Here is a 20,245-nt window from a genome sequence, read left to right on the forward strand (position 1 = left end):
AACAAATTTCTGGGACAAACACTTCATCACTTCCCGCAAACAATGTGATGTACATCTAAATCATTTAGCTTATTGACAGAAAATGTATTTTGATAGGTCTTAATTGATAAATTGTTTCAGTCAAAATGCCTTAAGCTTATTATTAAGAGTATTTGCTGTTTTTTTTTTTTTTTTTTATCATTGTACACTGCAAACCATTGTGGACTCAAACAATGGTCAATTTAGTTTTTTCTTGTAATTTTGTAGACTAAGCAATTATTCAGTTAACTGAGGAAATGGTGAAATAATCAGTAAGCCTTAATGTGGTACAACATGTTTGAGATAAAACAAATAATTTTCAGTTATGAGATTAAAAATGAGATCTTCCAATTTATAAATGACATTTATATAACTGAGAGAATAAGGTGATTTTGCTCAAAACATTTCCCTTAAAACGTTGTTATACTTCAACATAAAAAATGGCAACACAAATTAATTATCGGGGGTTTCTTTTGAAACCGGAAGTGATATTGTCCTTGATGCGCGCTTGACGCTGGCCGCTCAGATCCGTTAAGCCGCTCACGGTGATAACGGGCAGGTCGGATCCTGGCCGTCATTCCTTAGCGAGGACCGACTCTAACGCAGACCCTGATAGGACCGCGGGACCTCTTTCTTTCACAAACACCGACGTCGTCTGTGAATGCTCGCGCAGCTGTGATAAAGCAGGCAAGATGATGATCTCCCCGTGGAACCGCTGGTACTCTACAAGCTGCTGTCTGTGCTGCCATGTCCGCACAGGAACCATCATCCTGGGGGTCTGGTACATGGTGAGCACCGCCTATCTGTCACTCACTGCACCCATGTAGACATCCAGAAACACACCTCAGGGAAAACGTCATCATAGTGAGTGCAGGATTTTATGATTATGATGGGGTGACATTATTAATAAAAAGCCAAATTCTCATATCCAGGATTGAATTTGGTTCTTTAAAAGATTTATCCCAGCAGACTTCTGCATTACTGTAAGTTACTGAGGGATACTTGACTTGTAGAGGCCTATAAAGGAGGGGTTTTATACATGATTATACATAAGATTAGGAAGCTTTCAGAAAAGAAATAAGTCATGATGTGGGCTTTTGAAAACATAATTTTACTAAATCAAAACATAAAAATATATTTACCCTCTATTTTTGTGCTTTTAAAGTCTTGCAGTGGGATATGTTTTCTTAAATGCATCACTCTGTTAAACTGAGAGGGTTAACTAAACCAAACACCACATGTGGAAAAATCCTCCCTCTGCTCCCCATGAATAAATTAGCACTTGGCCTCTTCAGGTAGCAGGTTTTGTGTTCGGCTGCCTATTGACTGCATAGAATGTTCCATTACATTCACCTGGATAATAAGGATGTATGAGTCATCTGCATATTGAGCTGCGCCAGCCAGACCAAAACAAAGGATTATGTATGTGCCTGTACTTTTACTGTAGGTAAGTAAGTTAGCTACACTTTTTCTAGGACATCGTTTAATTATCTTTATTTTGGGAATCTAGAGTCACTGTCTGTAATGTATATAAAGAGTACAGTAGGATTTCATTTTGTTACACTGCAACTCATTTTGAAATCTTTACATGTCTGAATACCTTCCTCATCTGCCCATTTTTATTCTAACTGTTCCACTGTCTCCTGCCCTTATTGCCCCCCCCTGCCTGCCTGTGCATATTGTTGCCTTTATCTATCCATATGTCCTCTGTCCCTAAGCTCATCAATGCCGTGGTGTTACTCATCCTGCTCACAGCACTCAGTGATCCTGAGCAGTACCACCTGACCAGCGCTGAGTTAGCTAACGACCTGGATGTCATGGATGACGCCAGTAAGTAGCCCAGTAGGCCAGCACTTTACAGTAAAGGTCCATAAGTGGTCTTGCAATACCACCATCACCTGAAAGTAAATCTCCCACAATTGCGGTGGTGTGATAGGCTCAATAGGGTTGTCAGCTGACTTATGGAATGATTTATTGTGTTACTGGAGGGACCTCACACATTTGTCTAGACGACGGTCAGCACTTCTTTTTTAAATCAAACACCCAAAGCCACAGACACGCAAGCCTAATGTCCATCTGTGCAGAGCATTTGAAAAGCCTTCTTAACAGACCAGGTGTACACTAGAACAGTCTGACTGAACGGCCACATCACATGCTGCTGGTAGCCTCTGATTGGGAACGACTGTATTGTCCCAGTTCCAAAGGATTTGGGTGCCCTGCAGGCCACCCCTGCATTATGAGCCCGAAAAATGACTTCTGCTTGTAGGAACAAGAACACTTTAATGTTTCTCAGTTATTTAAGCGCTGTTGAATGTTCAGATTTGACTAACAACAAGCTGTGATGGCAGTTGCTGTGTGTTTTTTTTTTAATTGTTAAACTTCTGCCTCTCCATAAGGGAGGAAATATGCGGCTAATTCTGCTGGATAATAAATCTGATAATCAAGTAAAAGTGATTCTAGCTTAAATTTTTTTTCACCCAAATAACTGTACGTTTGAAACTGTGCTTTTTTTGCAATGTCTCAAAAATATAATTCACAGGACATTAGGCGGTGAGATAGATAAAAAAACAAGCCAGTACTCTACTGCTATTGGAATATTACTATATTACTCTGCTATAATGCTGGACGTTTTTGCACCATATCACACTAATAAAAGTTTTGGGGGGATTTATTCACTTTCTTGCCGAGAGTTAGGTGAGCAAACGACCACACTCATGTCTGTCAGGAGAAGATTAGCGTAGCTTAGCATGTCTCTTTCCAAAGTTCACACGAATTAACAGCCTCTGTTAGACAGGATAGTTACAGCACATTATGCCCCATGAAGTTATTTCTACATTTCTCTTTGTCCATATTAAACAAATACGATTTTACGTGTTACTAAGTGAGCATTAGAGGTGTTGGTAGGAAGATTTTGTTATCTTTGTACCCCTGCTTCCAGTCTTTATACTAAGCTAGGATACTTTCTCAACAACATAGTGTTGTCAGTGAAATTGAGCTATTTCAGTGGATTTTTAGAGCTCTCTAAAAAAAACCACTGAACACCACCTTCCACCAAATGAGCATTTAGCAGCTAAAGAGCCAGATATTTCTCTAAGAAGGTGGTGCAAACCGAAAACGAATGGTAATGTTGCTCCGTATTAGCTGGATGTATAAATAGGCAATTTTGCCAACAACAACTTTGCCATAAAAGTTGATAAAACTGTATTTAGATGTTGTGTTCACAGCTTGTGTCTGCCCCCATTGGACAAAACACTCAATTATTGCAGATTTAACACTACCCAAGCCTTTTAACTGACTTTTGAGGCTTGGTACAGTTTCTTCTGTTGAAAGCATTTTTGTTTGTTTAAATAATTGATGTTTGATTTTCCAAAGGTCTGGTTCTGTCTGCCCTTTTGTCTACACTTTTCACAAGCCCTTTTATGAGCAAATGTGATTCAGCCTGTGACTCACAGCTACCAAATATTCATTGTCAGTTTAAAATAGATGTACATGCATTTGAATGGGTCACAGGACTGAGAAATGTTGAAAGGACATTTTCCAAGTAGTGCCACATTACTGCATTTTGGCATTGCCCGGAGCTATCCTTATGTAACAAAATGATTTATTCTGTTATGTTGAGTTGATGTGAGGTAAGGCTGACATGGAGGGAATGACAGAGTAGAGGTTAATTCCTTGTCTGGTTGACAGATGCAGCTTGTTCATGTATCTCATGTAAAGGCCCCCTCCCCCACCCTGATCAGCTGAACATGATGTTGTAAACATTTCCACAAAATTTGATTTGGAATTGAATGTGCCTCAACCAAAGGGACCTTAGACTGACTCTGTCTGACTGTTAACTCCACCTCTCTCTCTGCTTCAGACATGTGCATCGCCTCAGCGATCTCTCTGCTGATGATACTTATATGTGGGATGGCAACATATGGTGCATACAAGGTAAACTAATGATCTATTAGATTTTTCTTTATACTGTTATACCTGCACAGTGCTGCTGATTATACTACATGGACTGTGCTCTTGTACACTGAATGTGTTTTGGTTTTCAAACTGTTTTTAAAAAGTGTTAATGTTGCCAGTATACTACTGTACACTCTTGCATCACATCTGTTTTTTAATGTCTTTGAAAAAATAACACATCCAAACAGCATCCCTCCTGATTTATTACCTTTAACACACTGTACTCTCCCTGTGACCCAGTTCCAGCGCTGACTTCTGATAACAGTGTAGCACCATTTTGAGCTCAGCTTCATTCTCTGCTCTCAGATAAATATATCAGTATATCCTAAATACCTGAAATACGTATCTCTGTTTCAGCTGCGTGCCGCCTGGATCGTACCATTTTTCTGCTACCAGATATTTGACTTTGCTCTCAACACCCTGGTCGCTGTCAGCATTGTGGTTTACCCAAACACGATACAGGATTACCTGCAGCAACTGGTAAGAAGTCTCAAGTGCTTTCCTCTCAATAGTGAAGTCGATGATATCTAACAGCAGGGCATTGACTTTTTTGAATTGTCCTTTGTAATTTCACATGTCAGTATTGATGTACAGGTAACGCTCCCTCAACTGTCTAATGACGGGTGCTCATTTTAGCCCCAAATTAACTCTTTGCTGCATGTTTTTCTGACTCCCGTGCAGCCTGATAACTTCCCCTACAAAGAGGAAGTTGCAGCTCTCAGTAATGTGTGCTTGGTCCTCATCGTGCTGCTCTTCATCGGCTGTATTCTCGGCTTCAAGGTAATGTTTTCTTCCCTTAATTTACGTATTTTCTCCATACTTTTAACTGCACTGATCAGGCGTGTATTTGTAGCACAACCCATTTCCTTACAACAGTTCTATTATGAAGCCTTGTGACTCAGGCTTGTGCTTTTTTATGTAATTTTCTGTCCAGTTGTGACTTGTGATGACTTAAGTGGGTTGGACATACATGAAAATGAAAAAATGTTTTTTTCATAAAAAGATTTCTCTTGTAATTTCTTTTTATTGTGTTTATTTTTATGGGAGGTCCTTTTAAATTATTCTGCGACAGGGAGCCAGCATGCATGAATACCTGCACCAACAGTCATTTTATTATTTACAGTGGTGCTTTTTTTTTTTTTTTGGTCCCTACTGTGAATTGTCATAATGTCTACTGTGGCTGATAAAATGATTTCTGGTAGCTGATAGTAGAAAGGGATCTTCTAATACTTGGTGTGGTTTGGTGCTGTTGATTTTCCTACATTTCTAAAAAGATTTAATATAAAAGTGACACAATTGCTAGTCAGTCACTTGTGTGTCTTGAGGTGGGAATGTCAGTCAAATCACCACTCAGGCCAGGCAGAAATATCTCAACAACTATTGGATAACATTTGGTACAAATATTCATACTTCCCAGAAAATTTATTGTACTGACTTGGATGATCCCCTGACCTTTTCTCTGGCACCCACATGAGGTTGACATTTAAGTGAAATGTCTTAATAAATATTGATATTTGAGTCTTGTCCTCCTAATAATAAATTGTTATAACTGTGGTGATCCTCACACTTTACATCTATCACTATCATCAGGTCTAACATTTATTTTGTCCAATACTTTGGTTTGACCAAATACCTGCCAAACCACTACAAATTACTTTCCCATCAGCCTCAGCTGTGCTTTGTGTTTAGTAATAATTTGCTAACATAACATGCTAACACGCTAAACTAAGCTGGTGAACATAGTAAACTTTACCTCTTCAATATCTTTAACATGTTAGCATTGTCATTATGAGTATGTTAGCATGCTGATATAAGCATTTAGCTCAAAGCACCGCTGTGTGTGTACTGGGGTTTACTACGGAAACCCCACTTAGTTCCCCTAGAATCTTTCATTGGATCAACATTTGTGTGAGTCCTTTCTGACTAATTTGCTTTGCAGAATCAGAATCATTGTCACACTGTCAGTATCATTTGTAGTGGCCCGGGAGCTAATTGAGTGATCTCTGTTACTGCAAATAGATCTCTGCAGAGTCCTGTGGAGGATTTTTAAATAACCTAGCAGTCAGACCACTAAAGCGGCTTCCTAATTGGGTTATTATAGAAGTTAGAGAGCTCAGTCTGGCTTTGTGCTAGCCAGCGGATGGCTGTAGCAGATGGTGTTGTGTTTGACCCGGGGAGTTCCAGTAGCAAGCTGCCTGCTGAGAGCCAGGTGATTCCTGGATGACAGAGAACAACGGGAACTTGTTTTTGCTACTCTAAAGTGATGTATAACCCTTAGATAGAACCTGAAAACACTCAGTGAGTGAATGGATTAAGATCTGTATTTTATGTGTGTTTTATTCAGTGTTTCTTTGAATTACAAACTTTTATTACAGCCTCTTATGCACTATGAGACACGGTGTGCATATTTTCTGTGTCGGTCTGCGTGCAGGAAATACATGACAGAAATTTTACACTTACACAATAACATGCATGTTCTCCATCTCAGTTTAGCAAGTTAGCATACTAATCAGCTCAAAATACAGCTGACATGATGATGGCACTAGATGAAGTAAAGGAAGTTCCAAAGTTTGTACAGTTAATCCTAAGAGGGACATGAATGTCTTTACGAACTTTCCTGGCAATGCAATAAACAGTTACTGAGATATTTGAGTCTTCACCAAAGTGGTAGACAGACCAACACTGCAGTCCGTAGAGCTGGCAAGGCTAACAACCATTTGATTGCCGTCATGTGAATACAAATATGTTTACTTAGAATCATTAACCAAATAATTTCTTACTCACCATAACCCTAAGTAGCATTTCTGATTTAGTGATGAAGTGATGATCGTGATGTTATGCAGTTCAACTTCTAATCTGTATTTTTCTTATTTTTGTCATTCTATCTGGTATCAGGCTTACCTGATAGCATGTGTGTGGAACTGCTACAGATATGTGAGCGGCCGGGGTACTTCTGAAATCCTGCTCTATGTCACGACCAATGACACCACGGTAAGTCATCTCTGATGATCTGTATGGTATCATACCCATATCGCCATGATGTCTTTATACTTTAAAATAGACAAGGCTGGTGATATCCTGTATTTTTGTCATTGTCATCAAATCCCATGTCAAGACCTAAACCACCAGTGTATTAGTCTTTCTCTCAATACTTTGTTAGTTACCCTGCCTATCTGTGGGGCTGGTTATAGTGACAAAATGTAAATATTTAAAGACTTACTAGGAATGTATAGATTAATTTTTTGAAAAGACAGAGTGGTTCCCTTAATAAAATAGCTGGGCATGGTAGATTCTTTACAGGAGTAAAGAGGGCATTCATCTAGGACTATTTTCAGCGGTGGATATAATGCACATTTAGTGCACTACTGTGTTTAGGGCAGCAGGACAGTGAATGTTGGATTCAGTCAAAATAAACTACCATGTCCACATTCATGGTAATGATGGAACATGGAAGTTGCACTACAGTTGAACAAATGCAGTTAAAAAACTACATTATTTTTCCTGTCAGACCACCTGCAGGACTGTTAATCACATTTACCAATAAACTGTTACAAACGTCTTTGTACAAAGCGTAACAATCGTCAACGCACTCTCACTTCAACACTACTCTACACATTCACCGGCATCCACATGTGCAGTGTGCAGCGGAACAAATGCTTTTGTCAGCATTAACTGTAAGAGAAATATCACCACTACATATTGAAATGTTTAGCTAGCAAACTAAATGATTTACAAGTCAACAGGTATTAATGAAATGTAGAAGTGAGGTACATGAGAAAAATCATCACTGTGCATGTGTGCAATATGTTACCATATTCATAGTCCATTCAACTACCATTTATGTCTATATTGTCATCTGGAGATCCAACATAAAACAGTATTTGATCTTGATGTGCTGCTTTCTTCCACTTCCAAAGGCAACAAAACAACTCCTGGAAAAATGATTTCCTTATTCAATCTAGACAGCAAGTCACGTTTTCATCATCTGCGTAGGTTGCCTCTGCTCAGGCCAGTCTGGCAACTGGAAAGTCATCATGTTGGGGGAGGAAGGAAGTATAAAGTTGAGCTGTCGTAGCAGGTAGTTATACAAAGTCCAGTATGGACGAATGAACAGACTTGGACAAAGACATGAGGCTCCATGCTGGCAAAGCCATTATGATGGTGGCTGAGGCACAGTAGTAGTACAGTAATAGAGCTCTGTATGAGTGTTTCTGGGTCTCCTGTCTGCATCCTGTTGTCCATATCTGGCCATCCTACCGCCATGCTGCCCACACTCTTATTATAACCACTTGTACTTTGAGAGAAGGGAGAAGAAAAGGCTGTAGAAACACTGATCACCTGTTTTGACTATTACAAAATGCAGAGCGGACAAGTTCTGAGAAAATGTATGCTTTCAGCCTGAACAAAATGGAGCTGTCAATAGCTGGCTTCAATACTGACCTTGCAGTTTGTTGGGTTTCACAAGTATTTTGAGAAACCTGTACTCCTCAGTCTGTAGCTTAAGACTCCTCAGAGAGTAACATTCCACCCAATTTGAAACAATCCACCACACTCGACAGTCTTGTGGCTTTATGTGATGTTTTGGGGCTTTTAAGACACAGAGACATCCACAGGGTCCTGATCGATAAAACACCTGAACTGTAAAGAGAGCAACAGGAGGCCGCTCTCTGACCCATTGACAACATTAGTAAAAAGAGCCCCATACATTTCATTAAACAATTAAATTACATATGAGCAAATATGCATTACATATGAGCGGAATTTCTTGACGTACAGAAAAGTCCCTCACACCCACACAATCATGTGCATTATATGGCGAGGAGCACCAATAAGTAACCATTAAAATGCATTAAAGAAGATAAGGAGAATGAGGGCTGTCCCCAGCAGAATTTGGCTAATGCTTAAACTCCATTCGTTGGTTGGCAAAAATATTCACAATCATGGGTATATACATGGCGTCAGGCTAAAAGACTGAGGCTAAAGCTACATGTCGTGGGTCATGTCATTATCCCTACCTGTTGATGATCTATAGAAAACGTGGAAAGAAAGTTGGAGCATTGTTTGTGAATATCACAGTAGACTTAGTGAGCCGTAATATGAACATTATAAATAACAAAATAATTAAAATGTGATTTGTTCACCCATAACCCTTTATGTAGGGTTTGGAAAGGTGATAAAAAATATACCACTCATAAAACACTTTATACACAGAATATCTCTCTTACTAATCATCATGTGGAGAAATCCAATCATTGATGACCTTCCCTGCTTGGTTATGGTTGATAATCTCTGTTCATGGGTTTAGTGAATGTTCAATTAGCCAGCTGCTCTGATATTTCTGGCTTTTGAGATTCAATTTCTAAACATTGCTGTATATCCACCCCACCAGTTGTTTCTGTTGGATCTTTTCCCTCAAAAGCCAGCTTCATCTATCATCTTTTGCTGATGTGTCCAGTTGTTTCCGTCAATTACAGGACACCATAGTAGAGGCTGTTAATTGAATACTTAATGTCCATGTCCCTTCTTAAAAGATCAGAATATAGTTCACCTTTACAAAGGAAATGCTGAGTCTGCCTGTGTGGGCTGAAACCCATTATTTATAACATGGGAGACATGTGGTGTTGTTGTATATGAAGTCAAATGAACCACTGAGAGAGCCAACATTTCTGTTAACCATGGTGTCAACAGCAAAACCACCTAAGATGTTCAGACTCAAAAAAGTCTGCGCTTCGCTTTCCAGTTGATGTTTATTACCTGAGAAAGAGACGAGCAGACAGAAAGACCTTCTTGTGAATGTTGTAAAAACGTGTGAGCAGGTTTATCATGGCAAGCATGAGAAAAGTGGTAAGATTAACAAATTGCTGGACGCCTTTTTCACTGACAAATTGTTGCGTTTGGAAGCGTAAACCTACAGGGAAACATAAAGATCTTTCAAAATCATGCTCTCAGTTTATCAGTTAGTTTCTTCATGGTGGGACTTCAACTCTAGTTATGTCATCTGTCAGGTACATTCAGCACTTTCCCAAAGAAACTGACTTATCTGTGATGCCAATAGCCAAATTTAGCAGCTGTCACCACTTACCCTACTTTTACCATTGGGTGTGAAGGATGAATAATAGAAGATGGATGAGAAAATCTGCCCTCTCTCTAGTGAGACAGCCTGTGTACAGCTTTAAAACTAAGTCTGGATGCCGACACCTGCTTAGTTTTTTTCACATAGCAGAGTGTCCTATATCTCATTCATCAGTCACATTATTCAGGACACTCTCCGTGTACCACATTTTGTTTTGAAGCAGTGGTTGACTGCTTGGCTACAGCCCTCTAGATAGTCACAGTTTAGGACCAAAATACTAAATATATCTGATCATTTGGTTCAGTATGAACCCACACATCATGTGAGATTGTTCGTCAGTCATTATTGAGTAATCTGCTGATTACTTTCTCAATTAATTGATAAATCTTTTGGTCTATGACATGTCTGAAAATAGTTAAAAATTCCCATCACAACTTCTAAGAGCCTAAGTTGACATATTTTGTCTGACCAGCAGTCCAAAACCCAAAGCTATTCACTTTACTATGATAGACGACTATAAGAACACCAGCAAATATTAACATTGACAGGCTGGAATCAGCACATATTAGGCATTTTTTCTCGAAACATCACTTCTTAAGCAAAGAATCCATTATCAAAAATATTGCAGAATAATATCGACAATTAAAGTTTTAGTTGCATCTAGGGTTGCGAATTGCATCCAGCAGCTCAAGGTGTATTTGAAAGCAGGACCCTCCCCAAGGTTATTAATATTTGTTTTCAACCATGTGTTAATGGAACAATAATTGCTACATAGCACACATGGAGATCAGAATAAGTTCTGTTAATCTGTTTTCAACCTGTCTGTTTGAATTATTTTAAGATCTACACCTTTTGTCATTATTTATTTTGTGTTTTATTAGGGGTCCAAGCCCGAATGGGGCTTGGACCCCTAATAAAATGGGAACCCTAATAAAATGGGAACCCTATTGTAATCGTTCTCGTTTGTATTATTTTTTTCTTCCGTACCTAAAACTCATACTGCAGCCTAGACGGTAAATGCTAGGGACGTGAAAATCATAGGGTAGGTCCAACTCTTGTCAATGACCTCAGGTGAAAAAATTCGCACACTTCTACCTCTAGGGGGCGCTATAAGCAAGGTCAACCCGTTTGGGCTTGGAACTACCGCCTACGAAGGCGCATAAAAAAACCTTATGTCCATGCGTTCGGGGGATCAAACTGAATCTCCTGGTTTAGGCCACGCCCATTTCCGCCTAAACTTTTTCTCGCAACATTGTGAAAACTGAAAAACCTATTTTAAGTAACTCCTCCGAAGCCACAAGTCCAGTCGGCATCAAATTTGGGGCACCCGGGCCGACTCACGCGCCCTCCACGGGGCCAGGGGGGCAGCTTGCGCCGGGAGGCTTGGACCCTGCTTACAACTGTTTGCAGTTCTAGTTCTTATTTATGTTCTTCTGTCCTCTTTATCTCCAGGTGCTGCTACCTCCCTATGATGACAGTGTCAGTGTCCCTCCCAAGCAAGCTCCTCCACTTTACACCACCGCGACAGCATGAAAACATTCCCAGCATCCTGCTGAATGGAACCTGCTGTTAATAAAACCCCAGCAAAATGTGTGCACCACACTGCCTCTCCAGTGTACAGTATATTCATGGATATATTGTTGCTACTCACACACATTACAGTACACCCATGAAATAATCTCACACCACCGTGACCTCTCATCCCTTCCTGTTATTTACTGATGTTCTTGCTGTTACTCTTCCATGTATCCTTTCTGTTTCAGTGTTATTCCAGAAATGATTTTTATGCATTTGAAACTTTGTGTAATAAGGCACTAGAGATATAGATGATAGATTCTATATATTTGTATTCATTCTATTTACGCTGTTTATGTACCTGTAATAGTATTTTACGTGTCCTACCTTTGATAGACATGTATAACTAATGCACAGACGCAAAAATGCTGATCTTATTGCCCACGGTAATGAGTGAAGAGTCGTCACGTGTTTCCTGGCTGTCTTGTCTCTGCTCGTGATCAGGGTTGGATTGCCTTTATTCGTAACTTGCTGTCTGATGGGGTTGCCCTTTAAAGATCCATGTGTGACGTGTCACCTTCTCCCAAAGAAATGCATCTGCCTGTATTCCGACATGATCAAAGAGCAACCTAGTGTATATCGAACATATCACTTTCTTTTACTGTTTTAGTCAACTGCAGACGGAATTGTCTTGTGTTATAAATAATCAGGAGTGTCGAGGTGTGCTGGTTGACCTTCGTAACTTTTAAATGTAATGTGTGTTTCTACTGATTGACGCGAAATGTTCTGGGCTGCTATTGATCTATTTTGATAGCACAGAAGTAGCACTGATCTGGAATCAGTTTGCTCTTTGAAGTTTTTATGAATGAGTTGCTTGAGGGGAACCTGTTGCAATGACTCTAGATTGGGTCTCTATGTTCAGGAGCTCAATAAATATGGACCCTGGGTGTGTTTTTTCAATTAAGGGGAGCTATGGGAGCCTCTGGTCTGTGTAAAGACACAGGTCTGTTCCACCAGATGCAGTTATTGGCAAGCTGCTCCCTGGACACAAAATGTCCTGCAAGGACACAAAAGTCAAACCCGAGGTCTGCTGCTGTATGACTAGATGTGACATTTATTTGTCTATTAAAATCTAATTTCACTTACAGATGTTTGTGTTTTATTTAGTGCAAGCTTGTGCACAACCCCAAAAGGTAGTTTGTGTTATTAACAAATGATGTAAAAGGAAAATGGTTCAGATTGTTTCTGCTGTTGACCCTGACTCTGTATGCTCATATACAGTATGCCCCTGGAAAGTAATAGTAGGTGACTGTGTATAAAAGTGCTCATTGTGTGGTACCCCCACAATGGTTGGAATTACTTACCAGGTCTTTCCATAAACTGCTACTCAAATGAGGATGTGCAGGGTTCATCTGAGCATCACTTGTAAAATGACAATTCAGTCAATTTCAAAGTGGCTATTAGACTGCAGGACAACATAAACAGTATTTTTCTTCAAACGTGTCAAAAATCTGGCACCCCAGTTTATAACAGCATTGCTTATGACATGTAAGTGGACACCATCTAACACAAGTTCAGGTTCATAGTTAAGCCTTTATACCAAGTATTCCAAGTTATCGCATGAATGATGCACACATCCTTTAAAATATGTAAAGGATCCCACAAATCTCTGAATTAAATGTCTTCAATGTCCCTTAAAGTGAAGGGGGGCAGGCTGCTTAGATAAACCTTACTGTTTATATTTTCTTCATTCTTAACTGTAAGAGCATTTGGAGCGTGAGCTCATGCCCACTCCATCTAGATCTTTATATGAAAGACTTTGAAGATGTAAAATGAAGGGGTTCAGTCCCAGCTTTATGTTAGAAAAAGTATCCCCAGAGTTACCAACAAGCTGAGCCGAATGAGAGGCGTTTCCGTGGTTGGAAGAGGGGGAGTAAACACCAGAAACAGAGAGTGGATGGAGTAAGGGGCAGAGCAATGCAAGTGCCGAGTCAGATACAAAAAGACAGGAGGCTGGGATATACGCATGTTTACAGTCTGGAGCACCTAGATTGACTGCGTCTTCCTGAGTCTTCCTCTCTTGGCAGTTGCGTTTTATTGAGAAGGAGCTGAGGAATTGTTGGTTCTGATAACAGGGTAAGTAATTTTCAGTTTATTTTCCGGATTGCGTGACTGTGTTTAGCTGATGGAGCACTACAGGCTCTGCATGCATACTGATTTGTTTTCTTTTGTTGTTGGAATAACCACTGACATAAGTGTTTCTTTTTTTAACTTAAAAAAAGACCTGGTAAGTGGAATCACCAGCTGCCACCTGTACTCTGTGTTTACTTCATCATCTTAGTTTCCCTCACCTGCATCATGAAAAGCCATCAAAGACAGGGAATTTGCAAAACAGACATGAGGTCCCATAAAACAGTTAGGTACATGCTGTTTTTGAGTTTCATAGTAAACACACAGCCTTGGCTTAAATTCACGAGGAAATGTGAGACGGGTTGCTCTTCCCAACATTTTATTCACGTACTCACAATGTTTATGTCACTAATAATTCTCATTTAAAAGAAAATGTAACGGATAATTATGTTTCCATGCTTTCTTTGCCACTGATGGATTTGGGTCTTTTTAAATCATCACCAGACTTAATATTTTGGAAAATGTTTTTCCAAATGGTGTACATATTAAATAAATCATCTGGTTAAAATTGACAGTGAATGACGGCGTTATGGAACATGACGAATATTTAAGCCTGTTACTGGTTGGAGGTCTATGGGACTTGAATAGATTGTACTTGTATTTCTTTTACTGAAGAAAACTTTGTCAGACATGTGGCAAAGAGACATCAAACAGATATGAGGTCAGAGGTCAACAGCTCTGTGTGGGATGCCACTCTGTGACCCCTACAGGTCTCAGGACAGCTGCTACCATATACATGTCTTTGCAGGACTGTTCATCTGACTGAGCTTCGACCAGCCTGAGCACTGAGTCACTGTCATCACCCTGAACAGAGCTGAGAGAGCTGTTCAGAATTAAGCTTACATGCTTCTTTAGAACAACAATTTGTCCTATTTGAATGTGAATATATTTGCTGTTCCTACGCTGATCACAGTCAGGTTTCAGACAGCAGTGGAGCCTGTAGTCTGATTTTGACAGGTAACGATGGCTCTCCTGGGGACTGGATAGGGAAACAGTCTGTGGTACTTTTCAGTCTCCTTTAAATCACTTCAAACCACCTATGCAGCAAAACATCCAAAAAACTCATTCATGTGGAGTTTTGTCGACTTCATATGATGACAGATGGGAAAGCTTGGCGCTCATGTGTAGCCAACACTCATTTAGATACAGAACCCAAAATGCAATGCTGTCATAAATTAATAAGTGAATATGATATTTTTACCATTAGACTATGCCATGTGAAATGTGCTATTTCCACTATTCGCACTAAACTGTGAAATCTGAAGCTGAGCGGGTCGAAAATGCAGGAGGTGAAAGTTCTAACTTAAATGTAGAACTTAACTAGTCACTTTACGGACACAGAGCCACTATATTTGTATATCATGAACCTTATTTTTTCCTGGTTTTCTTGGTTCAAGATAAAGTTATTTTCACTCATTTTCTTAGTCAGCTTCAATCAGCTTTGTGTTTCCTGTCTATTATTTTCTAATTGATTTGAAGTGGGCATGGATCGGTTTAAAAAAGGGTAATGTCACATATTTTGTGTTTTTTTTTATTTTGACAGCAATGTCAATCAAATCTGATCAATCCAGACCTACACAATCCAGATGATGCAGATTAGCTGAGATTTTTAGTTTTAACTTTTAATCATAGTGACTTACTTGATGTTTTTTCCAGTTAAGTTTAAGTTCAGCTTAATTAAGGATTAATTATTGCTCATTTAGCCATGAATCTTAAAGGTCAAAATATTATGCCATTAAGTTGGTGATCCAGCAACATAGAAATATTTTTTGCAGTAAATCAGTGGTTATAATTCTGACTTATACAAAACCCCTAGATTCCCAGACAGCGTAGAGGTGATCTCCAAAAATAATGAGCACCATCAGCCAGTCAGCAGCATGGTTTCCCTTTTGTGATGCAGATTAGAATCCAGACGCAGATTTTCTTGGGCTTTTTTATACTTCCTTCTTGCCCTCTTGTGTCTCTCTTCCATGCAGGCTTCTACTTTCTTCATTGTGAGAGTATACTTCTCTACTCTTATTGTGCCTCTCTGTAAAGGCCTAAAGGCTGCAGCTGTCACCTCTTGTCAGAATGAGGTCCCTGGCCCTCAGCCTCTTCTGCCTGTTGTGCTGTAATGCAGTTCGACTGGACAGACGGCGTCCCAGACCCATTACAGCCAGAGGGCAAAATGAGACTATTGCCCAAACCACAGCAGTGGGTAAGCAGTTGGTTACAAAAATGTGTGTTTTGCTGGCTGCACTTTTGTGTATTCTATTTAAGATACAAAGACAAAAAGGTGTATAAAATCTACTTCATTTTGCACCAAAGTGAGTTTGCAGTGTTTGGTTCCCTGATCACAAACCTCCATGCCTATTCTCACAGAGAATCCTTGCAAACCCATCCCGCTGGATTTCGTCTTTGTCATCGACAGCTCCCGAAGCATCCGCACGAATGACTATGAAAAGGTGAAGACCTTCATCATCAACCTGCTTCAGTTCCTTGAGATCGGCTCTGATGCCACTCGGGTTGGTCTGCTGCAGTATGGCAGCGTGGTCCAGCCAGAGTTCTCCCTCAGCACCTACACCACCAAGGCAGAGGTGGAGCAGGCGGTGAGGAACATGCAGCACCTTGCCACAGGAACAATGACCGGTCTGGCCATCCAGTACACAATGGAGACAGCCCTCACTGAGGAAGAGGGTGCACGACCAGCAAACCTGCACATCCCACGAATCGCTATGATTGTGACTGATGGGCGGCCTCAGGACACGGTGGAGAAGATTGCAGCCCAGGCGAGGGAGGCCGGCATCCAGATCTTTGCTATCGGAGTGGGCAGGGTGGATATGAACACTCTGAAGGCCATAGGGAGTGAGCCACACTCTGAGCATGTGCACCTGGTGGCCAACTTTAGCCAGATAGAAACCCTCATCTCTGTGTTCCAGTCCAAACTGTGTGGAGGTGATGAATCCCATCTCTTTTTAATCCTAATGTCCCACCTCACTTATGTATGCATGTGTGTTTGCACCCTTTTGTTTTAGTATCGGTGTTTGTGTTTGTGTGCATGCGTGTGTTAGGTTCGGAGATGTGTGAGGTGGTGGACCATCAGTGCCAGCACATCTGTGTGAGCAGCCCTGCATCATACAGGTGCAAGTGCAGGAACGGCTTCATCCTCAACCCCGATGGCAAGACATGTAAAGGTGAAGGAACTCCTTTTCTTTCATCTAATCTGTTCTGTATAAAAAATTTATTTAAAAAGATGAGTACTCTTTTTATATTTGCGCAGTTTTCATACCTCGAGGATGTCAAGTGCCACCATTTTTTTTGTTCACAAATCAGCTTTACTTTCCCACAGACAACATGACAAAAGGACAAGCTCTCTTTCTTTGACTAAAGCACTAAAATGCAGTAGCAGGTAAACATAGCAAAGACATATAGCAAAGCCAGCCAAATATTTCCCTCAGGAGCTGGAAGAGACCAAATCAGAGTTAAAAGGAGAGTGAATATGGGACAGTGTTGTGTTTACAGCTTGTCTCCACTGCTTCCAAGTGGCCAATAAACCCCCAAAACAAGTTGTTACAGGTTTTGTTCTGCAAACTCCACTGTAGATGACAGTTGCGTTTCTCTTCATGTCGTCACTCTCTAGCTGAGGATATGTGTGCTGTCGTGGATCATGGTTGTAAACACATCTGTGCCAACATACCTGATGGCTATGAGTGCCGCTGCCGTCCAGGATATCAACTCAACATAGACCTGAAGACATGCAACAGTAATAATACATTTTTCACTTTACCAGATACTCTTCTTTTCCTTCTCCATCTCTAGTGGCCTTAACCTCTTCCTTCACTTGCTCTTTTTGTTGTTTGTTTTACTGTATTCTGCATTTTGATATATTTGTCTGTGCCATACAGACCTAAAATGTTACTCAGTTGCATACACCTGTGGATATTTTTCCAGCTCCATCATTTTTCAGTAAATTTAATCCCTTGAAACAGTCCAAACCTGAATTTTTAATTTTGAGAATGCACACATAACAAGACCAGTGGGAGCTAGTTAAGTCCATCAAAATTAAAAACATGTTTTCCAGTATACCATGCTTTACTCTGCAGGTTTTTCCTTCAGGGATGTGTCTCTATTGTTTCCTCAGTCACGTGACTTAAATCACCATAAGTATACAAAACAACATTACCATAATCTTTTTTTAAAATATTTTTTCGACAATATTTACTCCTAATGAATAAAGGGCCACCTTGAGGAAGGCATGCTAATCGAAAGTGTGTGGTGAATAAAACACATTATTGCTGCTGGACTTGGATCTTCAATCCAAATATGAGCCAGCATTCTTCCCACCACTGATGTCCCCCCACCCACTGTTGGAAAATTTCCCTTTTGCTCCTCTGGTGAATGTTAACAGAAAGTAAAGTGGGGGAGATTTCCTGAAGGAAGTGTGCTTTTGCAATCATCAGAGCAGCTGCTGAAATGTGGAGGTGTATCCAGGGTGTCACAGTATCAGCGAATCGAAACAAGAATGATTATTTTAGAGTGGAGTTAGATTTTTGATGAATGGAGTATAGATTTCTCTTTTGTCACATTTCTTTTTAAGCTTTGAGTATTTTGTTCTTGTATTCTTGGAATATATGTTAATATGAAATACCTCATGCATTCTGAATAATTTAGGGAAAACAATAGATATTCTACAGTTACAGTACTAGTAGTAGAAGATGTCCCGATGTCAGCAGTGGTATTATAGTATGAGCAGAAGTAATATTGCATTAATAGGATGCATCCTCCTCAGAAATAGACTACTGTGACCTGGGGAACCATGGCTGTGAGCACGACTGTGTCAGCGTTCCAGAGTCCTACTTTTGCAGGTGTAAGAAGGGCTACGTCCTCAATCAGGATGGCAAGACTTGCAGCAGTAAGTGCTTATATCTTGTGGTAATCAGGTAAAACACAACAGCAATGGCTAAGCAGATAGATGCAAGTCGAGACAGGTGACACACATTTGCGTTCTTGCACAAATGAGAGCCACTGAGATAAAACAGGACGCAATGAGATGAGTTGTTATTATTAATCAAACACTGTTTAGAGCTGCACAACAAAGCTTAGTTGTAATGTGTGAATTGCTTATTATTTTTATCAAATGGGGGTCCGGATTAATTTGTAACAGTTAGGTGTCTTTGACGTGAAAACGTTGAGAACCACTGGTTTATGTCACCCAGAGATTGATCACTGTGCTGATGGCACTCCTGGGTGTGAACAGGAGTTCATGAATACAGAAGATGCCTGTGTGTGTAAATGCAGGAAAGGCTACACGCTCAGACCTGATGGGAAAACATGCAAGAGTAAGTGTCCGTTGCTTCTTTCCTCATATTGCTGTGTGATATGTGTATTTTAAAAAAGACAGAAAGATTTTGTTCACAATTTCAGAGTAAGACATCTTTCACAGTGATTTATTGATTTACATCATGTGTATGCTGTAAATGTGTGCAATATACATCAATAACTATTGTAGACCTGTTTTTCATGAGTCCTGGATTTTTGTCCGACATGACTGGAAGCATGTTGACTGTAGCACAAGAAGAAACTTGATAATGAACCCAGACATGATACACGTAATCATGGTGATAAATACTTTCCATGGGTCAGACTGGATGGCAGTTAAGAGTTATTTTATTTTCTCAGTTATTACTCTCTCCTGAATGTTTCCTGCAGAGATAGACCATTGCGCTGATGGAAAACACGGCTGTGAACAGGAGTTTATGAATACAGAAGCTTCATGTGTATGTAAATGCAGAAATGGATTCACACTCCGACCTGATGGAAAAACATGTCAAAGTGAGTCCATGCTCATTCATTCTCATAAGTATTTAGTGACCTGCAGCCAAAGGATATGATGTGTACATTCAGACACACTGATTTGATGGGATACTACAGAATAGAATTGCCATAAAATAGATGACATTTATTAAATAATGTAAGATTTGTTGCAGTGAGTCTTTTTACTTTTTCTGTTGTTTTGATTCAGTGTGGAGGCTTCAGAATAATTTTCATATTTTAAATATTTGAATATTAAACTGCAGATAAGTAAAGAAAAGCATGACTTCAAAGTAGTCTTGATCACACATTTGGCATTACAAAAAAAACAACGTAATTGATATTTGTGTGAGGCAACGTGGACAAAGTTCCGAATATAATCTTTCATCAGCATCAAATGCTTCAAATGTCCTCCTGGTATTTACACGTTACGTCATGTTGAATGAATTTTGAACTATTTGTGAGGTCAGTGTTAATCCCGGTGCTCAGAAAAAATTCTGTTTCCCTCCCCTAGATTAAGGGGATATTCTGTGTTTATGTTTACCACCATGCTTCATTCATATCTTCAGTCTGTTATTATTCTGATGACAAAGCAAGAGCACCTAAAGTTACAATATTGCGCATTGTAATTGTAATCTGGCCAACAACTCTGAGCCGTTCACATTATATAATATAAATAAAAAAATGGATTCTTAATGTGCCACA

At 39.9% G+C, this 20,245-nt stretch overlaps 2 protein-coding genes across 2 annotated transcripts in view; both read left to right on the top strand.

The window, feature by feature from the left end:
* The first annotated feature begins 553 nt into the window (after nucleotides 1–553).
* LOC123968553 (lysosomal-associated transmembrane protein 4B-like) lies at nucleotides 554–12,707 on the top strand. The gene is made up of 7 exons (XM_046045386.1): nucleotides 554–806; nucleotides 1,737–1,848; nucleotides 3,878–3,951; nucleotides 4,330–4,452; nucleotides 4,654–4,752; nucleotides 6,868–6,963; nucleotides 11,498–12,707. Exons 1-7 carry the CDS (start codon nucleotides 711–713, stop codon nucleotides 11,576–11,578), a joined length of 681 nt encoding a protein of 226 aa, XP_045901342.1. The 5' UTR covers nucleotides 554–710; the 3' UTR covers nucleotides 11,579–12,707.
* An 876-nt stretch (nucleotides 12,708–13,583) lies between these two features.
* LOC123968336 (matrilin-2-like) overlaps nucleotides 13,584–20,245 on the top strand; it is a 10,863-nt gene continuing 4,201 nt past the window's right edge. The window contains exons 1-8 of the mRNA XM_046045038.1: nucleotides 13,584–13,696; nucleotides 15,727–15,947; nucleotides 16,112–16,684; nucleotides 16,801–16,923; nucleotides 17,370–17,492; nucleotides 18,519–18,641; nucleotides 18,946–19,068; nucleotides 19,439–19,561. Of these exons, the coding sequence (XP_045900994.1) occupies nucleotides 15,821–15,947; nucleotides 16,112–16,684; nucleotides 16,801–16,923; nucleotides 17,370–17,492; nucleotides 18,519–18,641; nucleotides 18,946–19,068; nucleotides 19,439–19,561 (1,315 nt within the window). The 5' untranslated portion in view covers nucleotides 13,584–13,696; nucleotides 15,727–15,820. The remainder of the gene's footprint in view (nucleotides 13,697–15,726; nucleotides 15,948–16,111; nucleotides 16,685–16,800; nucleotides 16,924–17,369; nucleotides 17,493–18,518; nucleotides 18,642–18,945; nucleotides 19,069–19,438; nucleotides 19,562–20,245) is intronic.

This window comes from Micropterus dolomieu, linkage group LG03, assembly GCF_021292245.1.
Source record: "Micropterus dolomieu isolate WLL.071019.BEF.003 ecotype Adirondacks linkage group LG03, ASM2129224v1, whole genome shotgun sequence".
NCBI lineage: Eukaryota > Metazoa > Chordata > Actinopteri > Centrarchiformes > Centrarchidae > Micropterus > Micropterus dolomieu.